Below are 23,985 nucleotides of genomic sequence, written 5' to 3' on the forward strand. Positions count from 1 at the left end.
GCTCAAGTATTTTGCCTTCAGATTAGCAAAGTCTTGTATATTTTTTGGATGTCATAGGTGGCAAGATCCTTGCCTCCTTTCAAAGGAGACTTTAGCTTGCCTGCATCAAAATTCTAACGATAGTGTTCAGACAAGATAAAAAGAAATGAGTCAATGAAATGCTACGACAAATATGTATGAGGGACAAATTCCAGCAGATAAGTACATCACTCACACCTTCTTTTAGAGAACCTTATTTCTATATCCAAGGGTTTCTGGACTTATCCATCCAGAGGTATTCTATTCGACAAGAGAAATAGATGCTACAATAAACATCTTAGTCTTCCCTGCTAGATTACAATAGACATACGGCCTTATCCTCTAATGTGCCACTAGAGGACCATTTCTGCCCATTTATACCCATTCATACCCACCATAATACCCCCATTTACCCCTAGAATGCTGATGACATGGACCGCATCACCTGAGAAGGAAGCATAAACATTCTTTGAGTAGATAGATATATAGTTCAAGCGGACCGAAGGTTTAGTTGTTAGTGAGAGAGAAATAAAAAAAAAACAAAGCATCATTGATTTTGATACCTCCCAAACCCTTCAATAAAAAAGACCTAAACTTAATAATAAAGAACAGAGTCCACATAAAAAAAACCGATGATAACAGTATCTTAAACACCAACCAATTACTGAAATTAAAAAAAAACACCTGTTAAATACCTCTGCTCGCAAGTGCATGTGTACGCGTGACAAGATTTACTTTCCAAATCTGAGTGTAAAATTTTTGCAGTCTGGAGGCATGTTGTAACTCAGGCGTGTTTTGATTGTGTGAGGTCACGTGACGCGTGACGTCATTGAAGCCACTAAAAATTCTTGCCCCTTTATGTCATTGCTGTGTGTCTGTCAAAGTGGACTCTACAAAGAGATCTAATTAATTGATTTTTATCTCCTATGCTATTGATATGTGTATCTTTTGTTTATATGGCATAATGTTCCTCTCTCCTCTCTCTCTCTTTATATATATATATATATATATATATATATATATATATATATATATATATATATATATATATATATACATACATATATCTTTATATATATAATATATATGTGTGTATACATATATATATATGTGTGTGTGTATATATATACATATACATATATGTATATGTATATATAGTATATATATACATTTCAGTTATGAAATCCTAGTGTGGTTCTGAAAAATAATGGGGCAGGAATTTTCATGGCTGAATTAATGAGATCTTTATATATTCACTGTCATTTATTTTGATTAACTGTATTATGTATATTGCAGTAGATATATTATTTGATTATATATGAATATATACGTAAATGCTATAATGTCCATATATATTGTATGTATATGCGGATGCACAATGTGTTTATATATATATACTGAATATATATACATATATATATATATATATATATATATATATATATATATATATATATATATATATATATATATATATATATATATTGAAATACTTATCATAAAGGTCTGTCAGATTCGCTGCAAACAGATTTGCTAATTTTAATATATCCTAAACTGATAGAAATACAAAGAATTTAGTATCAATTAGATGAGTTTTCCAATGTTATTCAGTGACGTAGGAGATTTTGATGAACTGAATCTGTTAAACCATTTATGATTATTTTTTTCAACTAAATGTTTCTGATCGCTATGTGTTCAACGTTTCATTAGTTGATAAAACCAGTACCGAGAGATATTGTTTATTTGTAACCTGAAATTTCAAACAATCCTTAACTATTTTGCATTTCAAGAAGAGAAAATCTTGGGGTATTTTGTGAATCTGAGGTTCTTTTTCTTTAACATTGCAGTAGTGAATGTTTGCAATAAATTATCCAGAGTATTCAACAAGTCTTACCATGTATGCAACAAGTCTTACCATGTATGCAACAAGTCTTACCATGTATGCAACAAGTTGTACCATGTATGCAACAAGTTGTTCCTTGTATGCAACAAGTTATCCCTTGTATGCAACAAGTTATCCCGTGTATGCAACCAATTAACCCATGTTTGCAACAAATTATCCTGTGTTTACAACAAATTGCCCCATGTTTGCAACAAATTAACCCATGAATGCAACAAATTATCCCAAAAAAGTTTGCAGCGAATTTGGCCACACATATTTCCGAGACGCTCACCCACCCACACATACCCACACAAATCCTCACATATGGTCAGAGCTCTGAGACATATAGTATTTATGTATATAATGTTCGTGTGTGTATTCTTATATATTAATTATCATTGTATTCGTAGCTTCTTATTTGCTGATTGACTATAATAATGATGATGATTACTACTACCATCTTTCAGTGTATCCTGAAATATCATTTCGCCCAAAATCAGTACATTGACCAGATTTTAAACATACTTTTATATATATATATCTAACTATCTATCTATTATGCATTTCATGTTCTGGATTCACTGTGCATTCTGTTCTTATGATCATAAGACAATTTGTATTAATATCTCCAATTAGCTTCTTTATGTAACAGCTTTCTATTTTCACTGTAAGCAGCTATAGTAGTCGTTGGTAAAGGACATCCCGTTCTTTGTAGTTAATGTTTAAGGACAACTCTCTCTCCTCACTCTGCGTGTGGTATTTGCCACACACAGGGAGTGTGTAAATATGAGTGTGATATTATATAAAGACACTGCTTTTTGTCAGAGATATATATACCATATATATATATATATATATATATATATATATATATATATATATATATATATATATGTATATATATACATATATATATGTAAATATATATATATATATATATATATATATATATATATATATATATATATATATATATATTATATTTATATATATACACACATCAGATTCCTCAAACCTCTACAGGACAAATCACTGCCTTCTTTCCGAAGTTTAAGGTTAATACAAAGAGTCAAGAGTCATAAAGTGAAACATGCAAATTTGTGTAGAACGCTTATTGGTGAATTCTTTAAGGTCAATCGACGTCGACACTGGAAACTGGAATAAAGATTTTTTTTTTCTGGCAAGTCTGAAATCGTCTTCTTCCTGTTCAAGACTGAGCGAGTCTTAGTCTCAAATTTAAAAAAAAAAAAAAAAATCCTAAAAAATTAAGATGAAAACTTTTTGCCAAATCATTACATGACAAAATTATTTTTGCTTTTAATGAATTGAATTATTGGTAGTTTAGAAGCCTCCGAGGTTTAAACTTCAAAGCGATTTATGCCCTTCCTCAAACCGGGAATATTTTCAGTATGCGTAATATTCATATCTATTGATACCACGCAGGATATAAAATTATTTGTGGTTGCAAGTACGTTTCAGAGAGGTAATATGCACCAACTCTTGATTGACGGTCATAGTGGGAATGGATACAGACAAGGAATTCCAAAGTTCATTTCGATCATTCATTATTGTCAAATATCTTTTCCACCTAAGTGGCTATTAGAGGAATCAAATTTGAATGTTCGAAAGGGAGAAAAAGGAATTAGGGTGATTCGAAAGAAAGTAACTGAAATTAAGGAAGACAAAATGTCAGAGTTGATTTAAATGACTGAAAGATTGTAATTTGCTACAAAAGAACAACAACGCAGTTATTAAGAAAAATTATAAACTGAATGAAGACTGGCTGAGTTGTGAATGAGTCGGTTCTTGGTTGCTAGTTCTTTGATGGATCGCGGGTTAAGAAAAAGGGCATAGGTCTAGCAGTCTCATCCCTAACAACTTGCTGAGAAACTGGGAGGCTCTTTTTCATATATGTGTATGTTTATGTATATTATGTATATATATATATATATATATATATATATATATATACATACATATATATATATATATATTTATATGTATATATATACATATATATATACATGTGTACTTATATATTAAATATATAAGTAAATACAAATAAGAGAGAGAGAGAGAGAGAGAGAGAGAGAATGGGAGAGAGATTGAACATGAATTGATTGAAATGTATAAAGTAGAGAGAGAGAGGGAGAGAGAGAGGTAGGGTGTCTAAATATTTCAGTATCGCAGCCTGGGGGTTTAAAGTCACAGCTCCTGACGACGCGAATAATTTTCCCAATTTCCAGCAGCTTAAACGGATTTGGTAATTCTGCATAAATGAATTTCTAGCCATTTTCACTTAACGCCGAAGCACAAAGTATATTTGGCAACCAGGAGGAGCGAATCTTGCCATATGTTTTTTACGCTTGTTTTTAACTTTTTTTTTTTCTCTTGTTCATTTTTGGTATTTGTAAAGCAACTGAGAGTAATTGAAATTAATTTTTTATACATATATATATACATATATATATTATCTTGGAATTTTCTTAAAAGTAAAAAAAAATTGATTGACTTTTGACTCTTTAGGTCAAATGTTTTATATCTTAGTGTCCTTTAATGCCAAGAATTAGTGTGTTTATTTTATATAAATTTTATGAACAACAACAGAACGCAATAGGCAGGCTTGCTTAAAGTATAGCAATAAAATGGAAGAAGAGATCAGAAACACACACACACACACACACACAAAAAGGAAACCAGTCCACATAAAAAAGAAGACTGTCAGAGCGCGAGCAGAGCCAAAATGAATATTTAAAAGGGTCTGTTGACGCGACAACAGATGATGTTGACAGATTGGGCATCTCCTGAGCTGATGCTCTCGATACGAAACCCCCTTTTTTTTTCTTCCTCAAAGGAGCTGCAAGGTTTTCCTCTTCGGAAAATAAATGGCCTCCGTGAAGGATGGAACCTGTGAATTTTACGTCGATTCAAACAGTCTTTATGATCACGAGCTTAGTCAAAGAGAGAGAGAGAGAGAGAGAGAGAGAGAGAGAGAGAAGAGATGTATACGATGTCGTAAAATGCATGTTGTTCCTGATCGAAGGGTGTGTCATATGACTGAAACTACTCTCCCTTTGAATTCAGTACATGTCTATTGAAAAAACTAACGGATTCAGGGGGGTGGCACCTGGGCACGTGCCCCCCCACCCCCATAAAAAATAATGAAAAAATAATAATATTAAAGATTTAGATACTGATAACGTATATGAGAAATATAAAAATAGGAAAAAATAAAAATCTATTGTAGAAATAATATATATACATATGTATGTATGTATGTATGTATGTATGTATGTATGTATGTATGTATGTATGTATGTATGTATGTATGTATGATAGAAAATTAGTGGCCCCCCATGAAATTTTTCTGGATCCGCTAGTGTATACGCAAAGAAAGTACGTCATTTTGTAAAACGTATATTGTAAAACTAGCTACAAAATTACCAAGAAATCTATGTTAGAGAAACAAAAAAAATTAACAGGACACCTTATTATATCTACATAATATTACCAACACCGACGTCAGTAGGTTTTTCAATTTAAACGCCAAACGTATGAAATAATAATTTCATCCTCCAGACAACCTGTTTTGACATCCTAGGCAGAACTGCTCAGACTCCTCCTCCTCCTCCTCCTCCTCCCCGCACTTTGAAAACTGACCTGGACTCATCATTTCGCACGCCCAACCTTTGACCTGGGAATTTTTCGCCAGATGACAAAAGCGACATCCACTGACATACAGTGGCATCCCCCTAGCAGCGTGTCTCGGCACAGGAACAGTAGTATCACATGACAAAACCTGGAACGAGTCAAAAGAAAAGGTGGAAACAAAACAAAAAAAATAGTGTACGGTCCAGCTGTTTCAGTTCATCCCGTTGGCTTTGCTTCCATAAGCTGCAAATGGGAGCACAAAGGGAGTTGAAATCTCTCTCTCACTCTCTCTCTATTGGCGTGGCATTTCCTCCCCTTCCCTTCCCCCTCCCTTCCTCCTCTCTTTCCTACTCCCTCCCCTCTCTCTCTCTCTCTCTCTCTCTCTCTCTCTCTCTCTCTCTCTCTCTCTCTCTCTCTCTCTCTCTCTCTCCTTTCCCATTAGTTACCACCAGCTTCTCCCGTCAACCTGAAAACCTGGTCGTTCCCACAGCTCAGACCTGGCAGTCAATCAGTCGTCGAATGCAAATCCTAAGACAGGTGACGAGGCAGGGAATCGGATAGAAGGTGCCTGGAGAAATGTTATTATCGGCTGTTGTCGGCGTGGCGTTTTTGAAGAGTAAAATCTTTACGAGACGAGAATGGAAGCTTGGGTGTCTCAAGAGAAAAGAAAATTAAAGGCTGCTTGATTATTTCTTGACATGATACTTATTTTGGGTACTAGAAAGAAAAGCTTTCTGTATATATGTATGAGATATATATGTATATGTATGTATATATATATATATATATATATATATATATATATATATATATATATATATATATATATAATATATAATATTATGTATATATATATATAGAGAGAGAAGAGAGTAGAACAATTTCAATTCTTTATTAATGAGAAAATGTAACCAAAAGCTTTCTAAAATATATTAATTTAACGATATAAAATGGTGAGTGGAACCTTTCGTAAACTTAATGATAATCACTGCCGGAAGATTTCCAGGTCGTAATATAATTTTTAAGAAGTCGTCAGTGAATTAGTATCCAAAAAAGTAGTTTGGGATAAAGTGCAAATATTCACCTGAAAGATTAGCCTTGAGTGTGCCATGATAGCATTTTGCCAATTGAGACAAGCAATTGGTTCTTAACATAAGTCGCAGTGGAATACGATATTACTCAAAAAGGTTTATTCTCTCACTTTCTCGAAGTTTGTGTTCTGTCAACAGAGAAAGAAATGAGCAAACAGACAGTTTTAACAATTCTCTTTAGGATGTTACTTTCACTTCATTGTTTGTGTGTGCGTTCGTGCGTGTGTTTGTGTGTTCTCAGGACTTTTTAAATTTAGTTAATAGTTAATTTCAAGAGATAAAAAAAAAACTTCCTTTGCTAACATCCCCATTAAGAAATGAAGTGATGGCACTTTGCAGTTTTGAAAAAAGAAAAAAAAACTCAGTTTGTACATATAAAAAATTTCAAGAGAAAAATCTTCCTTTGCTGTTCTTCCCATTAAGGAAAGTAATAATGGCAATTTGTAGTTTTGTGAAAATATTTTAGTTTATGTATGTAATATGTATATAATTATATATATAGTGTATGTATATATATAATATTTTATATATATATATATACAGCCTATATATAGTTTGTGTATGTACATATATATATATATATATATATATATATATATATATATATATATATATATATATATATATATATATATGTAAATATGTATATAATTATATATATAGTGTATGTATATATATATAATATTTTATATGTATATATATACAGCTATATATAGTTTGTGTATGTACATATATATATATATATATATATATATATATATATATATATATATATATGTTTGTGCGTGTGTGTGTGTTTCCAGAAAACAACAATATGTCAGTTAAAAATTATACAATGATAACTATTTTCAATTCAAAAATCTACTTAATATGCATGTTTCAAAGGACTCAGGATAAGAGATAAAATTTTTAAAAAAATATTTCGAAAGAAGGCACTCCCTAGAAATTCCGCACAGCTAGAAACTCTAATATTCTAGAGTACATAAAAAAATACCACTCGTTGCACCATAAGTAGAATATTATATTCCTTTTAAAACCACGTAGTACATAGAACAGCATTCACAATTTATATTCGTATATTGGTGTAGAAATTTCCCAGTGTTTGGACAAACTACTTAGAAATTTATACACGAAGTAAGCTTTTTCTTAAAATAAAATAAAAAAAAAAACACGCGACGTAAAAAGAATGTAGTTTTGTCCTGAATTCTGTGTTTTATTTGTTTTTTGTTTTTTTACTTTCTTGAAAAAGGTGAATGACCCCTTGGAAATCTCCTTTACCCATACGAGGCACATTCTTCCTGTTGGTAAATAATAAGAAATATAGGAAAACACATTTACGGGCGTTCTTTGTTGTGTATATTGGCCCTGTTATTTGCTAAGTCTTTATTTCTCTCTCTCTCTCTCTCTCTCCACACACACACACACACACACACACACACACACACATATATATATATATATATATATATATATATATATATATATATATATATATATATATATATATATATACACACATATATATATACATATATATATCGTTTATATGGAGTATATTCTCATTTCTCATTATTTCTGGTCTTACTTTCAAACAGTAAATTCTCTCTCTCTCTCTCTCTCTCTCTCTCTCTCTCTCTCTCTCTCTCTCTCTCTCTCTCTCTCTCTCTCTCTCTCTCTCTCTCTCTCTCTCTGAAGGCAAAAATTACTTACCCACTCTTTGTCCAATATTTAGACAAAAATAATTATATATTTTTTAATTACTGCGTATTGTGATAATTTTCCTTTTAGCTTTTTTCCCCACATTTTTTTGGTTTTGCCTTACATATGACAAAGTACTGTAACAGTTCTGTAATTTCTCGCGTTTCGTTGCAGTTATGTAAAGTGGCCTGCATTATACATTTTTCATTAAAAAGTAATTCTTGGATTAGGCATATTCTCACTTACCGGGTCCAATCTTCTCTCACCCTTATTTGAATAGCTATCCTTGTCCATTGCTTTTAGGCAAATTAGGGCCTTTGTGTTTGCTGGACACTGATACAAGTGAAGGCTTTTTCGTTAATCGCTACGCGTGTTAGGCGTTTGGTGACGGGGGAAAAAAAGGTGTTTACGTGATTTTCTGTTTGAATGAGGATGTTTACCTGCATTTTATACAACGAGTAATAGCTCATTTATGAATGAAGAGGTTGTGGTGTGTGTAAGTGGTCTCGTGTGTTTCTGTTAAGAATTGGTCATTATGTGTGCTTGTAATCTCCGTAAAATGTCAATGTTAATCTCTGTAAAATATCAATATTTGATCTCTGTAAAATATCAATAATTAACTTCTGGAAAATATCAATATTTAATGGAAAATATCAATATTTAAACTCTGGAAAATAGCAATATTTATCTCTGTAAAATATCAGTGTTGATCTCTGTAAAATATCAATATTTAATATCTGTAAAATATCAATATTTGATCTCTGTAAAATATCAATATTTAATCTCTGTAAAGTATCAATATTTGGTCTCTGTAAATATCGATATTTGATCTCTGTAAAATATCAGTATTTAATCTATGTAAAATACCAGTATTTAATCTCTGGAAAATTGCAATATTTAATCTCCATATTAATATTTAATCTCTGTAAAATATCAATATTTAATCTCTGTAAAGTATCAGTACCAATCATACCTTACTTTGTTCCAAGGGAGAAATATGTGAATTTCTTTAATCTTTTAAATAAGAATGAAATGTTGTTTACCATTGAGTTAAACTTCTTCTGTTGTTCAGACAATTTTGTTGCATTCGAATGCAGCTGCAAATGATCAGAATCGCTTTTGGAAGTCTCGGTGAAAGCATGAGGGCGCACCAGGGCTGAATTTGAAACTGGCAAGATAGAAAAGAAAGAAATGAAAAGAAAACGAAAATGCTAAATTAAATCGAATCAGGGATCCCAAGTGCCAGAGAGCTTAAAAGCAACAGAGGATTAGAATAATTTGATTTCCAGATGCATTCGATATATTTTCTGTGGTGCACAGAGCTTGTCTGCGAGAGAGAGAGAGAGAAAGAAGAAGTGCTTTTATCGGCTTTTACAAAGAAAAAAAGCTAGATTTGTATGGGTTTGATATGAATTGCAATGAGGGGGAACCAGGCAGCCATTGGAAACGTTCTGGCAATGCATTTCAGCATTTCAGCACCTTGGTTTTTGTTTTTTTATTATCTCTAAAATGAGACATTTTTGTTTCCTAAGGTGCTGAAAACTAGATGTGGAGACAGTGATCGTCTAAAAGGAATAGAGAAAGGAAGAATGAGTTTGGAATTTAATAAAACGTTTTTCTTGAATACTGAAACTTTAAAAACGTTTTCTTGAGTACTGAAACCTCTGTAACTGCTTGTTAGATAGAGAGAGAGAGAGAGAGAGAGTGAGAGAGAGAGAGGCCTCTAATGGTGCTTGTTATATATATATATATATATATATATATATATATATATATATATAGAGAGAGAGAGAGAGAGAGAGAGAGAGCCTCTGCAATGCATCTTGTTAGAGGGCAGAGAGACCTCTACTGTGCTTCATGAGAGAGAGAGAGAGAGAGAGAGAGAGAGAGAGAGAGAGAGAGAGAGAGAGAGCTCTACGGTGCTGTTTGTTAGAGAGAGATGAGAACGTAAAAGTACCTTTTTCCTGAAACCAGATGTCCACTCAACAATTTCACCAACTTCTGATATTTCGGTTTGTCTCTAACATCAAAGCAAGTACGATAAATCAACCGAAGGCTTTCTCTGGAATCTAAACCAGTGTCCTCACTAAATTTTGTAATGCTCGTTTCACATTTAATTTATAAAAGTAAATCACTAATGTATTTTGTGACCCAGATGTTAAGATTCTCTTCAGTTATGGCGCTTTATGAGAGGTAAAATTTACCCAGTTTATTCTTAATTTAGCGTGAAATAATCCTTATTCTTAACTAGTCAGATTTACCATTGCCAACAGGAAAATGTGCCTTGGTTAATTTCCTACAGAAATGAATCTCAAAATCTTTTCTTTAATAATATTTTTAAGACGAAATTAATCAATTGAATCCTTATCTTAGTTGTCATCAAGTTAATTCACATCTGTGTTCCCCAGTAGTTCTTTCAGATTCAACCCTAGAAACAGTTTAATGACATTTGCGAATATTGAACATGATTGCTGATATCCATATGAAACTCATTTTGTAAACATTAGTATCAAACAGAATATTTGTTCTTCTTTGAAATATCATTGTTCTATTCACTGTGATAACAACGCCTAAGGACTGTCATTAATTTTATACAACACAATTGCATCAGTGCAAAACAGATCATAATAAAGGATTGTGATAGTAGAGAGAAACACCACTAGAAATGATTGATAGACGAACGCCGCCACTAGCAATGATTCCGTTGTCGCGCAAGGCGAGAGTCATCGCTAGGTGATGACAAGCGCAGGGCGAGAGTCATCGCTAGGTGACAAGCACAGGCCTTTTCTAATTGAGTTTTTGTCTCGACAGATGGCGTTCTTCCAGAACCGTTCTCTCAGCCTGGTCGACATGTACATCGATACTTCAGAACCCACCGAAAATGTCGGACAAATTCAGTTCTCCCTGGAGTACAACTTTAACGAGATGACCCTTATACTCAGGATTATGCAGGTAAGGGATTCGAATTTTTAGGCCTATTAGGGGTTGGAGTGGCTAAAAGAACGCTTGTTTGCGGGGCCGTCGTGATATTCTATATATATATATATATATATATATATATATATATATATATATATATATATATATATATATATATATATATATATATATATATATATATAATATACGCCTGTATACATTTGTATATGAGTCGATTTTGAATCGTCTGGTCACTTTTACCAGATACGTATGTAATTTTCATCAACCTCAGTGACCTCTTAACTTCTCGTTTCCAAAATGTGAAGAAATAGAAAGTAGAGAGGCCTCGTGGTTAATGAAAACCACACACACACACACACACACACACACACACACACACACACACACACACACACACACATATATATATATACATATATATATATTAGTTAAATATATATATATATAATGAATTAAATATATAGATCGATAGAAAATATAGATAATGTGTGAATTTGTTCCAGCTTGAGAGCAAGACAAGACATCATATCAGCCCCCTTTCATCCTCTGATTGCGGAATGAGGTATGAAACCCATTTGCATAATACTTCTCTATCTTGGGCGTCAGTGCGTAATCCCAGACAGAAGCCTCATGAACATCGTGTTAACCCCGTTTCCAATACTGGCTGAGGATGACTTTAGCTTGCAACCACTCTCTCCTCTCCGAGATATTATTGAACCTTTATTCAAGCGTCAAGTCTCCTTTGGTCTACTCATGCGATGCACTGTCGGCATTACTCAGGGTTCTTTGTAGCGTCCCTTCGGGCCCTAGCTGCAACTCCTTTCATTCCTTTAGCTCTACCTCCGTTCATATTCTCTTTCTCCCATCTTATTTCCCACCCACCCTCTCTTAACTGTTGATTCATAGTGCAGCTGCGAGGTTTTGTTCCTGTTACACCTTGCAAACCTTTCTACTCTCAATTTCCGTTTCAGCGTTGAATGACCACATGGGTCCCAGCGGTTGGCCTTTGGCCTCAACCCTATATTCTTTTCTTTCTTTCCTTTGGTCTAGCACTTTATTTAGTTATTTGTCTCTCTCTTCCCACTCAAGTACCGGATTTATACTCCCTTCATGTTTGTTTATCATCTTAATGTCTTGTTCCACTGCGTTTATCTCTTTTTTTTCCTGCAACCTCTACAAAGGTCCTGGTCTTCCCCTCGTGGCCAAATCCTTTGAATGTTTCAAGAATTCAGTTCCCTTGTGGTCTCGTCTATCAGCGGTCACACAGTGGATCGTATATACCCTTTTTTCCCTTATAAAACTTTTAACGCTCCCTTGCCTAAAACTACACAAAGATGGGGTTAGTATTATATGTAATACTTTATTTTACATTAAGAAATATATGTGAAGATGTTATTTGTATGTGTATATATACATTACACATAAGGCTGTTTTCGTAAAATACGTGCGCATATTCGCACAGTCAAAAGTACAAAAAATCAATTTATTCATTGGTGAAGAAATCCTCAGTGATATAAGTATAAATATGTATATTTAAAAATCTCCTTAAAATGAGACCTTTCGAAAACCTGCTTGACTGATAAGAAAAATCGAGCAGGTGCTCGAGAGCTCTTGTTTTGTATATATATTCTCAATATAGTTTTACATTGATGTCATTGTGGATTCCTTCACCATTTTAGTGACTCATGCGATTATGAGGTTTTTATACATTTGCTTATTGTTAGCACATTAACGCTTTTGGTGTTCGTGTGCAATCTGAAGTAAGAGTCTGTGTGCCTGGCTGTCTGTCTGTATGTATGTATGTCTGTATGTACGTCTGTGAATAGTCTCTCCATATCATCGTTGTTCCTTGATGAGATCCCCGGCGGTCGATCAACCCAGGTAATGTTGGATGAGAATTACCAGATCATTAATCTTTGATTGATTTCAGATAATAGGGTTATCGCATTCTAAGTAACGCCGTACGGAATGCTATTGAGGCCTGACACACATTCACGCTTTTGGTTTTACTGTTTTACTCCTTTTTATTTTTCATTCTGCCTTAAAATCGAAAATTGCAGTATCTGCAGAATTTTAGAAACTGAGATGTGCCACTTATTGGGCTCGTGAAACACTAATACACAAGTTAGTGCAGTTTCAGAATGATTCTTCAATACTTTCCACGAGTATTTAGGGGGTCCCATATTCAATTTCTGCAAAATCAGTAGCAGGGCAAGGGATTATCTACCATTTTTCTTAGTTTTGTATTTTTGCAGACACTGCAGTCTTCCATTTTAGGGCAGAATTTTGACTTCGTGAGGTTTTCGCTTTCTGGTCCATGAGAGTGTTCCACTTTCTTCTCTCATTTTATAAACCTTAATTCAGAATCACAGTAATGTAAGTATGTGTCCTTGTTTGAATCTGTTTATGCTTTAGAATATGTGCGATGTTATGTTAGTCTGTAAAGATGCTCGCCATTAGCAGCATCGTGTTAATTCCTCAAAAAGGCTCCTGTTTCCGGGTCCTGTATACGGGTCCTGTTTCCGGATCCAGTTTCTGGATTCTGTTTCCTCCTCCCCTACTAATTTTTCCCCCTGCTCCTTAATGGCCTCCAGTCGTACACAATTACATGCATGTGACTCCATTCTTCACATCTTTCCTGCTTTTAACTTCTCATTGCTTTGTCCAGGGATAAGAAATCCTTCCTTATTCTTGGTTGCCTTTTTCTTTTCCCTCGACAGTTTCTTTTACAGATATACGTGATTTGCTGTGGTATAACTCGGTACTTGTAAGACCTCATTTTTTTCCCCCTCTCTACTTCTATATCTGGTCCAGTCTAAGGGATTGAAAATGTTGTATGGGAATTTAAGATTCAGCTCATTAAATCGGTCTTCTGTTATTTCTCGACAGAACAGGTTTTCTATCAGTGTGGGAGTTTTCATCATTACATAAAAATTTTTCATACAGTATTATTATTATTCAAAAGAAGTTGCATCCATATAAAACACGTCTTAGTATCTATTACTTTCAAATCAAGGTTCCACAGAACACTACGCTTCTTTTTTACAAGCAGAGAAAAAATGAGTGAAATAGCCAATAACCAATAAATATAAATAAACCAGCAACTAGATAATTGTATACATATATGTACAGTATTTCAAGTCAACTTCGCCCTTACAGAGATGAACACGTACAGGTCTGAACCATTCCTTTGGAATCTTTCCCACACTCAGACATACTTTACACACCTTGGTCAGCAACTCAAACATATACTCAACACCATACTGCAGTATCTCACTTATGATTCCGCTAATTCATGGTACTTTTCCATTCTTAAATCTCTTAATTATCTCCCATAGTTCCTGGAAGTGATTTCTCAAATTTACAACTACTTCTAGTTTTGCATCATTCATATCTATGCCTTTCTTCGATCTTCCACAATTAACAGATCTTCAGAATCTTCACTTCATCGATTCAAGACTACATTCTCTTCAGAGAGAATCTCTTCAGTGGCATCGTTTATTCTGTGTTCCTTGTGAATATCTCCTTGCTCTCAACATTTATTGACATAAAAAACAACTTTTTTCCTGTAGTAGTACTTGCTAAGGTTCTAGCCAGCGCTTTCATTATATGAAAATCTTTCTCTCCCTTTTTCCCTTACTTACCCTATCCATAAATTTTTTTACCTGTGCATGATTTTCCCTTTTTCTGCAATGGTACCTCAGTCAGTTTTTTTTTGTAATTCACAAATCCTGTCATTTTGTTATCCTGCTATTACTCTCTTCATTCGCTTTCTCTGTTAAATAATTTCATAACAATATCCTCAGACGTTGCATACACGTAGTTCTTCCAGTCAGGTTATTTAACCTTAGCCCATTTTCGTCCATTTATTTCTATGTAAGTCTCACGTTTTTCTCAGCAAATTTGCTCGTCTCAGTGACATTTATTACCACATTTTCAACTTCTCCTTCCCAAATAAAATTTATATCATTGTGTACACACACACACACACACACACACACACACACATATATATATATATATGTGTGTTATTATTCAATATATGTATGTATATATATATATATATATACTGTATATGTGATAAATGTGTGTGTGTGTAATCAAGTTGTAATCTATACATTGAATCTTATCCTCCCTTTAAACATTTTCCAAGATATAAAAGATTGAGACCTGCCATGAAAAAAAAAAAAAACTTAAATACCACTAAACTCGTGTCAGTTACCGTTCTGCCTTCCTTCGGATACCGTTGGCTTTTGATCAAATCAATGGATTACGGAAATGGAGCAATCATCGAAGCCCTTGTGATACCCGAAGCTAACCACATAACATGCAGGCTTGAGCAGTGATCAGGGTTCCTGGAAATCGCATATTTCCTCGATTAATATGCGGATTAATTGGAGTCCTCGTCTGGGGCACTTGCTATATATAAATAGATATGTGTATGTATGTATGTATATATGTACTGTACATACATACATATATATACACATAAATATACTTATAGATATTTATATATATGTGTATATACACGTATAATTATACATATTTTATATACATATATATATCGTGTATGCATATGTATATATATGCAAGTTTTATATATACATTATATAATATATGTATATATATACACGTATAATTATACATATTTTATATACATATATATGTACAGTATATATATATATATATATATACATACATATATATATATAATGTTTGTCTTTATAACTTTATCAGAGTTGAGATTAACTGTTAGTTTGGTCATATAAGCGCACAATTCGAAAGTGTAATGGAGGAGAGTAAGATCTAGAAAGTGTTAGAAAGATGGTTGAAGGAGTTATTAGAAAAGAAGGGCCTTACTATGCAGGTAGCACGGGTGTTTGACTTACTGCTGATGAGCCTTGTTTGCAGGTGTATGAACTGGCTACAGGTGTGGCATTTTGACTCAACAGGAGACTTATTGGTGATTCAGCAGTTAGAGGATGAGTTAAGTGGCTGATCGTTGTTTTTTTTTTTCCTGGGACCGCTCCTACTTAAGGGAAATGGCTAAATGCTAAAAAGAGAATATGTATGTATATACAGTATATATATATGTATGTATGTGTCTATATATATATATATATACATGTATATATGTATATGTATGTGTGTATATATATATATTTATATACATTAGATATATGTATGTATATTAATATATTTAAAAGGTCTACATTCATCTAAGGCTGTAAACATATTACATAGAAAACAAATAATTCATTCGTTCGTGAAATACGAGGAATGAAAGAACGGTTCTAGCTTTCAGTCACTACTTGAAATAATAGTAAACAATGCGATAGTTAAGTAGAAGAACCAGTATAAAATACGAAAAGAACTAAAAAAAATAAAGATAGCCCAGTCTAAAGTCAAAATTTACGCTAGACTTTTTATTTCCATTCTTTATTATTGTGAAAACTCACAATATGCATACACGGACTCCTGATATGAATGATATTACGAAGTCCACCTAATAATTTCGTGAAACAAATGGCGATCAGAATCGCATATTTCTCCTCAGCGGGAAGAGTTCCCAGCTCGGTAATGGCTCTGGCGCGTGACTGGACATCTCGCAGATGTAACTATAATGCGAACGGAATTATTTTGCCATCGTTTATCGTCCGGAGTTATTTCCTCTTTCATTATGAATGTCGGTGGTATGAATATAATGAATTTTCGTGGGAGTGATGAGAAATACGATAGGAGGTAATTTACTGCGGAGTATAACTTTATAAAGGTTTTTGTAGCGTAGATATCTTAAGATGTCATCTTTCCAAGGCCGCTAGACCTATGATTGGCACATTTATTTTTTAAGGTGTAATAATTCCTTGCCTCAGTTCACCTTGGATCTTTCCATATTACCCCAGCCTGTGTAGCTACATAGCAGTAATCCCAATTAACATGTGGTGCTGTATTTCTTTATAAACCTATATACTTGTCTTGTTAAGTATTAAATGAACGGACAAACACTGAAAAGTTCAAAGTGGTAGACCGAACATCTTAGGCCACAATTTTTGTCTCCATTCTAAATGAAAAATCATGTTTTTTATCATGTATAATGCAGTCAATTTTCCCTCTGATCTTCTTACCTGTCAAATGGTTAGTGAATTATCTGATTAAATACGAATGTGTGGTAATAATATCTCTAAAATCAATATTTAATTTTTTTTGTCGTTCGTGTCACATTGTATCTTACTTATGTATAATACGCCAATACATTTTCTTCCGTGTATGTATCACGAAATGTACAATTATGTAAAATTAAAAATGAATACAGAACTTTGTAATCTTCAGGCGCGTGTCAGTAAAAATCACTCTCTCTCTCTCTCTCTCTCTCTCTCTCTCTCTCTCTCTCTCTCTCTCTCTCTCTCTCTCTCTCTCAATATGTAGTGCAACTGTGAAATTAGACTTCTCTCTCTCTCTCTCTCTCTCTCTCTCTCTCTCTCTCTCTCTCTCTCTCTCTCTCAAAACGTAGTGCTTTGTGAAATGAGACTAGCGATATCTGGAATCAAATTTCCGAGCCCACGAAAGATACTGCAGCCTCACACACAGACTTCTTCGCCTTCCGGATAATAACAAGCTCCAGTGTATGAAACCTTGATACAAGGAAATCTCGTATTTCACTCACGTACTTTTTTTTTTTTTTGAACCAGTCTTCGTCGGCAGAGCTTTGGAAAAATAAGATTACGACGCGGGGAATTGTTTTACTTTTTTTTTCTCTCTCTCTCTCCCTCTCTGTCTTTTTGTGAGGGTAAGCTTGACCGGAGGAGTCGTTGAGTGTTTTCTGAAGGTTAACGGAAAAGGATCGTAGTTGTTTTTCCTTTTCTTATTTTTATTATTTTTTTTTTTATATTTGCATTTAGATTCATGACGGAGACGTAAGAAAATTATTCCAAGTGTAATATGAATATAATAGATTAAAATATTCGTGGGGATTATATTATATTATATTGTATTATATTATGTATGATATATTATATTATATTATTATATTATAATATATTATTATATGTGTGTGCATATAACATATATATGTATATATATATAATATATATATATATATATATATATATATATATATATATATATATATATATATATATATATATATATATATATATATATATATATACATACACACATATATATATACATTAAAAAACATATACATATATATATACTGTATATAATACATATATTTATTAGTCTTTATATATACATACTGTATATATATGTACTATATAGATATGTTTTCTACGGCACATAATTATGTAATGAAATTATACCTACGAATCGTGAGACTTAATATGAAAAAATGAAAGTGCCAAGGAATATACATCTGTCAAAACTCTGAAAATGTAAAAAAAAAAATTAATCCGAAAGATAACACTGTGATAACAGCGCTGGTAAATGTATCTCTCATTTAGACATCCGTCAAGGCTTTTTTGACTTGTGATTAATTAACGAACTGGGCCTCATCAGGGAACGAGAGAGAGGGAGAGAGAGAGAGAGAACTGAAACCTGACTGTGAAGAGCGGTGAACAGTCAATAGAGTGGAAAATAATAGGTGAGAGAGAGAGAGAGAGAGAGAGAACTGAAACCTGACTGTGAAGAGCGGTGAACAGTCAACAGAGTGAAAAATAATAGGTGAAGAGAGAGAGAGAGAGAGAGAGAGAGAGAGAGAGAGAGAACTGAAACCTGACTGTGAAGAGCGGTGAACAGTCAACAGAGTGAAAAATAATAGAGAGAGAGAGATAGAGATGAGAGAGAGAGAGAGAGAGAGAGGAGAGAACTGAAACCTGACTGTGAAGAGCGGTGAACAGTCAACAAATGAAAAATAATAGGTGAAAGAGAGAGAGAGAGAGAGAGAGAGAGAGAGAAGAGAGAAACTGAAACCTGACTGTGAAGAGCAGTGAACAGTCAATAGAATGAAAATAATAGGTGAGAGAGAGAGAGAGAGAGAGAGAGAGAGAGAGAGAAAGAGAAACCTGACTGTGAAGAGCGGTGAACAGTCAACAGAGTGAAAAATAATAGGTGAAGAGAGAGAGAGAGAGAGAGAGAGAGAGAGAGAGAACTGAAACCTGACTGTGAAGAGCGGTGAACAGTCAACAGAGTGAAAAATAATAGGTGAAAGAGAGAGAGAGAACTGAAACCTGACTGTGAAGAGCGGTGAACAGTCAACAGAGTGAAAAAAATAATAGGTGAGAGAGAGAGAGAGAGAGACTGAAACCTGACTGTGAAGAGGCGGTGAACAGTTAATGATCAAAATAATGGTGAGAAATAACAGGTGAGAGAGTTAATGAGAAAATAACAGGTGAGAGAGAGAGAGAGAGAGAGAGAGAACTGAAACCTGAAGGTGAATAGCGTTGGACAGTCAATAGAGGGGAAAATAATAGGTGAGAGAGAGAGAGAGAGAGAGAACTGAAACCTGACTGTGAAGAGCGGTGAACAGTCAATAGAGTGGAAAATAATAGGTGAGAGAGAGAGAGAGAGAGAGAGAGAGAGAACTGAAACCTGAAGGTGAAGAGCGGTGGGCAGTCAATAGAGGGGAAAATTAAAGATGAGAGAGAGAGAGAGGGAGGGAGAGAGAGAAAGAGAGAAAGATAACTGAAACCTGAAATTGAAGAGCGGTGAACAGTCAATAGAGTGGAAAATAATAGGTGAGAGAGAGAAAGAAAGAGAGAGAGAGAGAACTGAAACCTGAAGGTGAAGAGCGAAGGACAGTCAATACAGGGGAAAATTAAAGATGAGAGAGAGAGGGAGAGAGAGAAAGAGTGAGAGAGAGATAACTGAAACCTGAAAGTGAAGAGCGGTGAACATTCAACAGAGTGGAAAATAATAGGTGAGAGAGAGAGAGAGAACTGAAACCTGAAGGTGAAAGCGGCGAACAGTCAACAGAGTGGAAAATTATAGGTGAGAGAGAGAGAGAGAGAGAGAGAGAGAGAGAACTAAGGTGAAGAGCGGTGGACAGTCAATAGAGGGGAAAATAAAAGATGAGAGAGAGAGAGAACTGAAACCTGGCAGTGAAGAGCGGTGAACAGTCAACAGAGTGGAAAATAAAAGGTGAGAGTGAGACAGAGAGAGAGAGAGAACTGAAACCTGACTGTGAAGAGCGGTGAACATTCAACAGAGTGAAAAATAATAGGTGAGAGTTAGAGACAGAGAGAGAGAGAAAGAGAGAGAGAGAGGGAGATGACCGGCATAAGTTTCATTATTCATGCACCTGGAAGAGCAGAGGCGTTTTAACCTTCATTTAGAGGCGAAATCAAAATGGTTTTTAGTGACAGTTGATTCATTAGATTTCCCACTGGAAGACGCAGAGTTAATGATGATACATAAACACGTCAACTGATCACTCAGATTCTTTGAGAGAGAGAGAGAGAGGACGGGCATTCTTGAATTATTTTTTTTATTACGCTAAATCGTGCACAGAGAAATAATGTGTTGAATTCGGTTGGAGAGAGAGATGGGACATCGGTCATTCTTGAACTTTTGTGTTACGTTAAATCGTGTACAGAGAAACTTTGTGTTGAATTTGGTTGAAGAGAGAGAGAGAGAGAGAGGTGAATCAGCGGATATACTTGAAGTCTTTGTGTTGCGTTAAATCGTGGACAAAGAACCAATGTGTTGAATTTGGTTGGGAGAAAGAGACAGAGAGAGAGAGAGAGAGAGAGAGAGAGAGAGAGAGAGAGAGAGAGAGAGAGAGAAAGGACGGGAGTGAAGAATAAGTCGATGGAGATATTCTCGGTATTTTTTTCTGTTGCGTTAATCGTATAGAACGATAAATTTTGTTAACTTTAATAATATTTCTGTTTCATTTCAACAATGTCTCTAAGAAGCAGTCCATTCCCTTAAGCTAGATGTTTTACCTTTGGTACGTATTTTATCTTGACAAGTTTTCTTCCACAATCCTTGATGCGTTTCAGTGCTTTTTCGAGTACGGTATTAAACTTAGATAACCTTGCGTTTAATAACAAGTGAATGGATAAGATCTTATCGATACGCCATATCATCAAAATATTGATTGTTGAAAGCGTATTTTTGCGTATGCGAATCTCTTGCCTTATCAAGAAAGATAATTAACCATTATGTTGAAGTTCACAGAATGAATATGATTAAGTTACCGATTGACGATGTCTTATCAAGAAAAATAGGTAACCATTAGGTTAAATTTCACAGAATTAATATAATAAAGTTACGAATTGACTGTAGGGTAAATATATTCCCGTCAAACACAAACTCTTCGCTTTATGTTGGAGGGTTTCTTATGGTTATTAATCGCCAGTATAACTGCGAGGTTCTTTACTTTCGGGACAGTTCTTGCTTTTGCACCGTAATTGATGCTTTGTATTGCAAAAGAATAACTCTGCCACCACATAGCTTGCATTATTAATCATGCAGTTTGACAGCCAACAGTTTGGGATAGGGAATAAAAAAAATGGGTAATGACAAAATGTGTGTGTATATTAAATACACACACACACACACACACATATATATATATATATATATATATATATATATATATATATATATATATACATATATATATATACATATATATAAATTTCTGGCTCACATCAGGATCAACCCTAGGATTGTGTGTTGATTATTTCTATCATATATATATATATATATATATATATATATATATATATATATATATATATATATATATGTGTGTGTGTGTGTGTGTGCGCTTGTGTGTGTGTGTGTGTATATATATACGTATATATATACAGTATATATATATATATATATATATATATATATATATATACATATATATATATATACATACATTCGTGTGCGTGAGTGTGTGTGTGTGTGTACTCTCTTTATGTAAACGGTAAAGTGTTCATATGTTTGTGAATGTTAGCGACTATGTTGCTAGACCAATAGTGGCAGTTTAACCGAAATTTCGGTTCTTAACCTCTCTCTCTCTCTCTCTCTCTCTCTCTCTCTCTCTCTCTCTCTCTCTCTCTCTCTCTCTCTCTCTCTCTCTCTCCGAGTTTAAAAAAAATAGTTACCATTCAAATTTTACTCGACAAGGACACACAGAGTAATTCAGCTGTACACCTTGATAGATTTATCACTTTGAGGGCAGTGTACCACACTTGTTTTTGAAAACCCTGGTACACAGTGGAGCTCTTAGGCCTCTCGCTAATCCCAAGTACCTGGCAGAAAGCTGCAGGCTTCGACCACTTTCAATATTTAACCTGGATCGGTTCATAGGCGCGACAGAAAGGAAGAGTTGCCATGTCGCACTTTTTTTTTTTTTATCCATTTGACGTTTGGTGAGATTGACTAAGTCCTTGGTCGATATGTTATGTCTCTGTGTTGGCTCAGTTGACGAAATACTGAATTTGTGTGTGTGTGTGTGTGTGTGTGTGTGTGTGTGTGTGTGTGTGTGTGTATGTGTACGGGGATGTGTGTGTGTGTGTCTGGTGGACGAATGTCTGTTGATTTCTCTCTCACTAAGTTTTTTTTTTTTTTAGGCATTTGCAATGTATTTATCTTTCTTGTTTGGATACCATTTTGTTATGTCTGTATTTATTTGTAAATTTTTTAATTTATCTGTTTTTCTAATAACTGATCTTTTCTTTCTGTAGTTCCCATTACCTTCTGATTCTTCTTTCGAATGAACACCGTAGTCTTTGGAAACTTGAATTTCAAGTCAGTAGCCCCTGTTGGCTTGTTCCATTTGAATTTGGTTCATCTTGTGAATAATAATAATAATAATAATAATAATAATAAATAATAATAATAATATCGTTACCTGTTTGCCTATGTTTTTATTTTTCTTAGAGTTTATTGTTATCTATTTCATAAATGATTACATGTATATTGTTATTTATGTCTTCTAATTGGCTTGTTCTATATGAAAAGGGCTCATCTTGTGAATAATAATAATAATAATAATAATAATAATAATAATAATAATATCATTACCCGTTTGCCTATGTTTTTATGTTTCTTAGTGTTTTTTGTTATTTTTTCATAAATGATTTTATATACATTATTACTTATGTTCTACAAACTCTAGTTCTCCTTTTTCCATCCTCTTTCACTCTCGTATTTGTATTCACGATGTTTGTAATGAAACACTTCCGTATATTTGCGTAAAAACACTTCGGATATATTGGTTACGCAATTCATGAATATTATTTTTTTAAATATGCGTGTAAAAATTTCAGTTTTTTTGTGTATACACATGGGAGCAAGTTGTTTCGCATCGTTGCATATCCCAATCTGATTTTTAAACCTTTTTTTATCTTAAACTGCAGTATATGAATTTAAATGTTATTTTACGTAATTGATATGTGCACCAAATAGAGTGTATTCAACTCACGAGCAAATTGTTTTGTTACGAAAGTGGAACAAAAAGTTACAAGTTTTTGTACGGAATTTTAATGCATATCGTGTTTTAAATAGAGACTTTACAGCGTTCAGTAACCAGGACCTGGTGCTCTCTCTCTCTCTCTCTCTCTCTCTCTCTCTCTCTCTCTCTCTCTCTCTCTCTCTCTCTTCTGTCGGAGATATATACACAAATGAAGAGTGTATATATATATATATATATATATATATATATATATATATATATATATATATATATATATATATATTATACATATATATTATATGTATATAGATATATATATATTTATA

At 33.8% G+C, this 23,985-nt stretch overlaps 1 protein-coding gene across 3 annotated transcripts in view; it reads left to right on the top strand.

Moving 5' to 3' along the window:
- Positions 1 to 23,985, top strand: part of Syt7 (Synaptotagmin 7) — a 1,055,225-nt gene that overhangs the window by 978,975 nt on the left and 52,265 nt on the right. For 2 of the 3 annotated variants that reach the window (XM_067102302.1, XM_067102301.1), the window contains one exon: positions 11,152 to 11,292. In XM_067102302.1, coding sequence (XP_066958403.1) covers positions 11,152 to 11,292 — 141 coding nt within the window. The remainder of the gene's footprint in view (positions 1 to 11,151; positions 11,293 to 23,985) is intronic. The other variant, XM_067102303.1, reaches the window with a different exon arrangement.

Source organism: Macrobrachium rosenbergii, chromosome 59, assembly GCF_040412425.1.
Source record: "Macrobrachium rosenbergii isolate ZJJX-2024 chromosome 59, ASM4041242v1, whole genome shotgun sequence".
NCBI lineage: Eukaryota > Metazoa > Arthropoda > Malacostraca > Decapoda > Palaemonidae > Macrobrachium > Macrobrachium rosenbergii.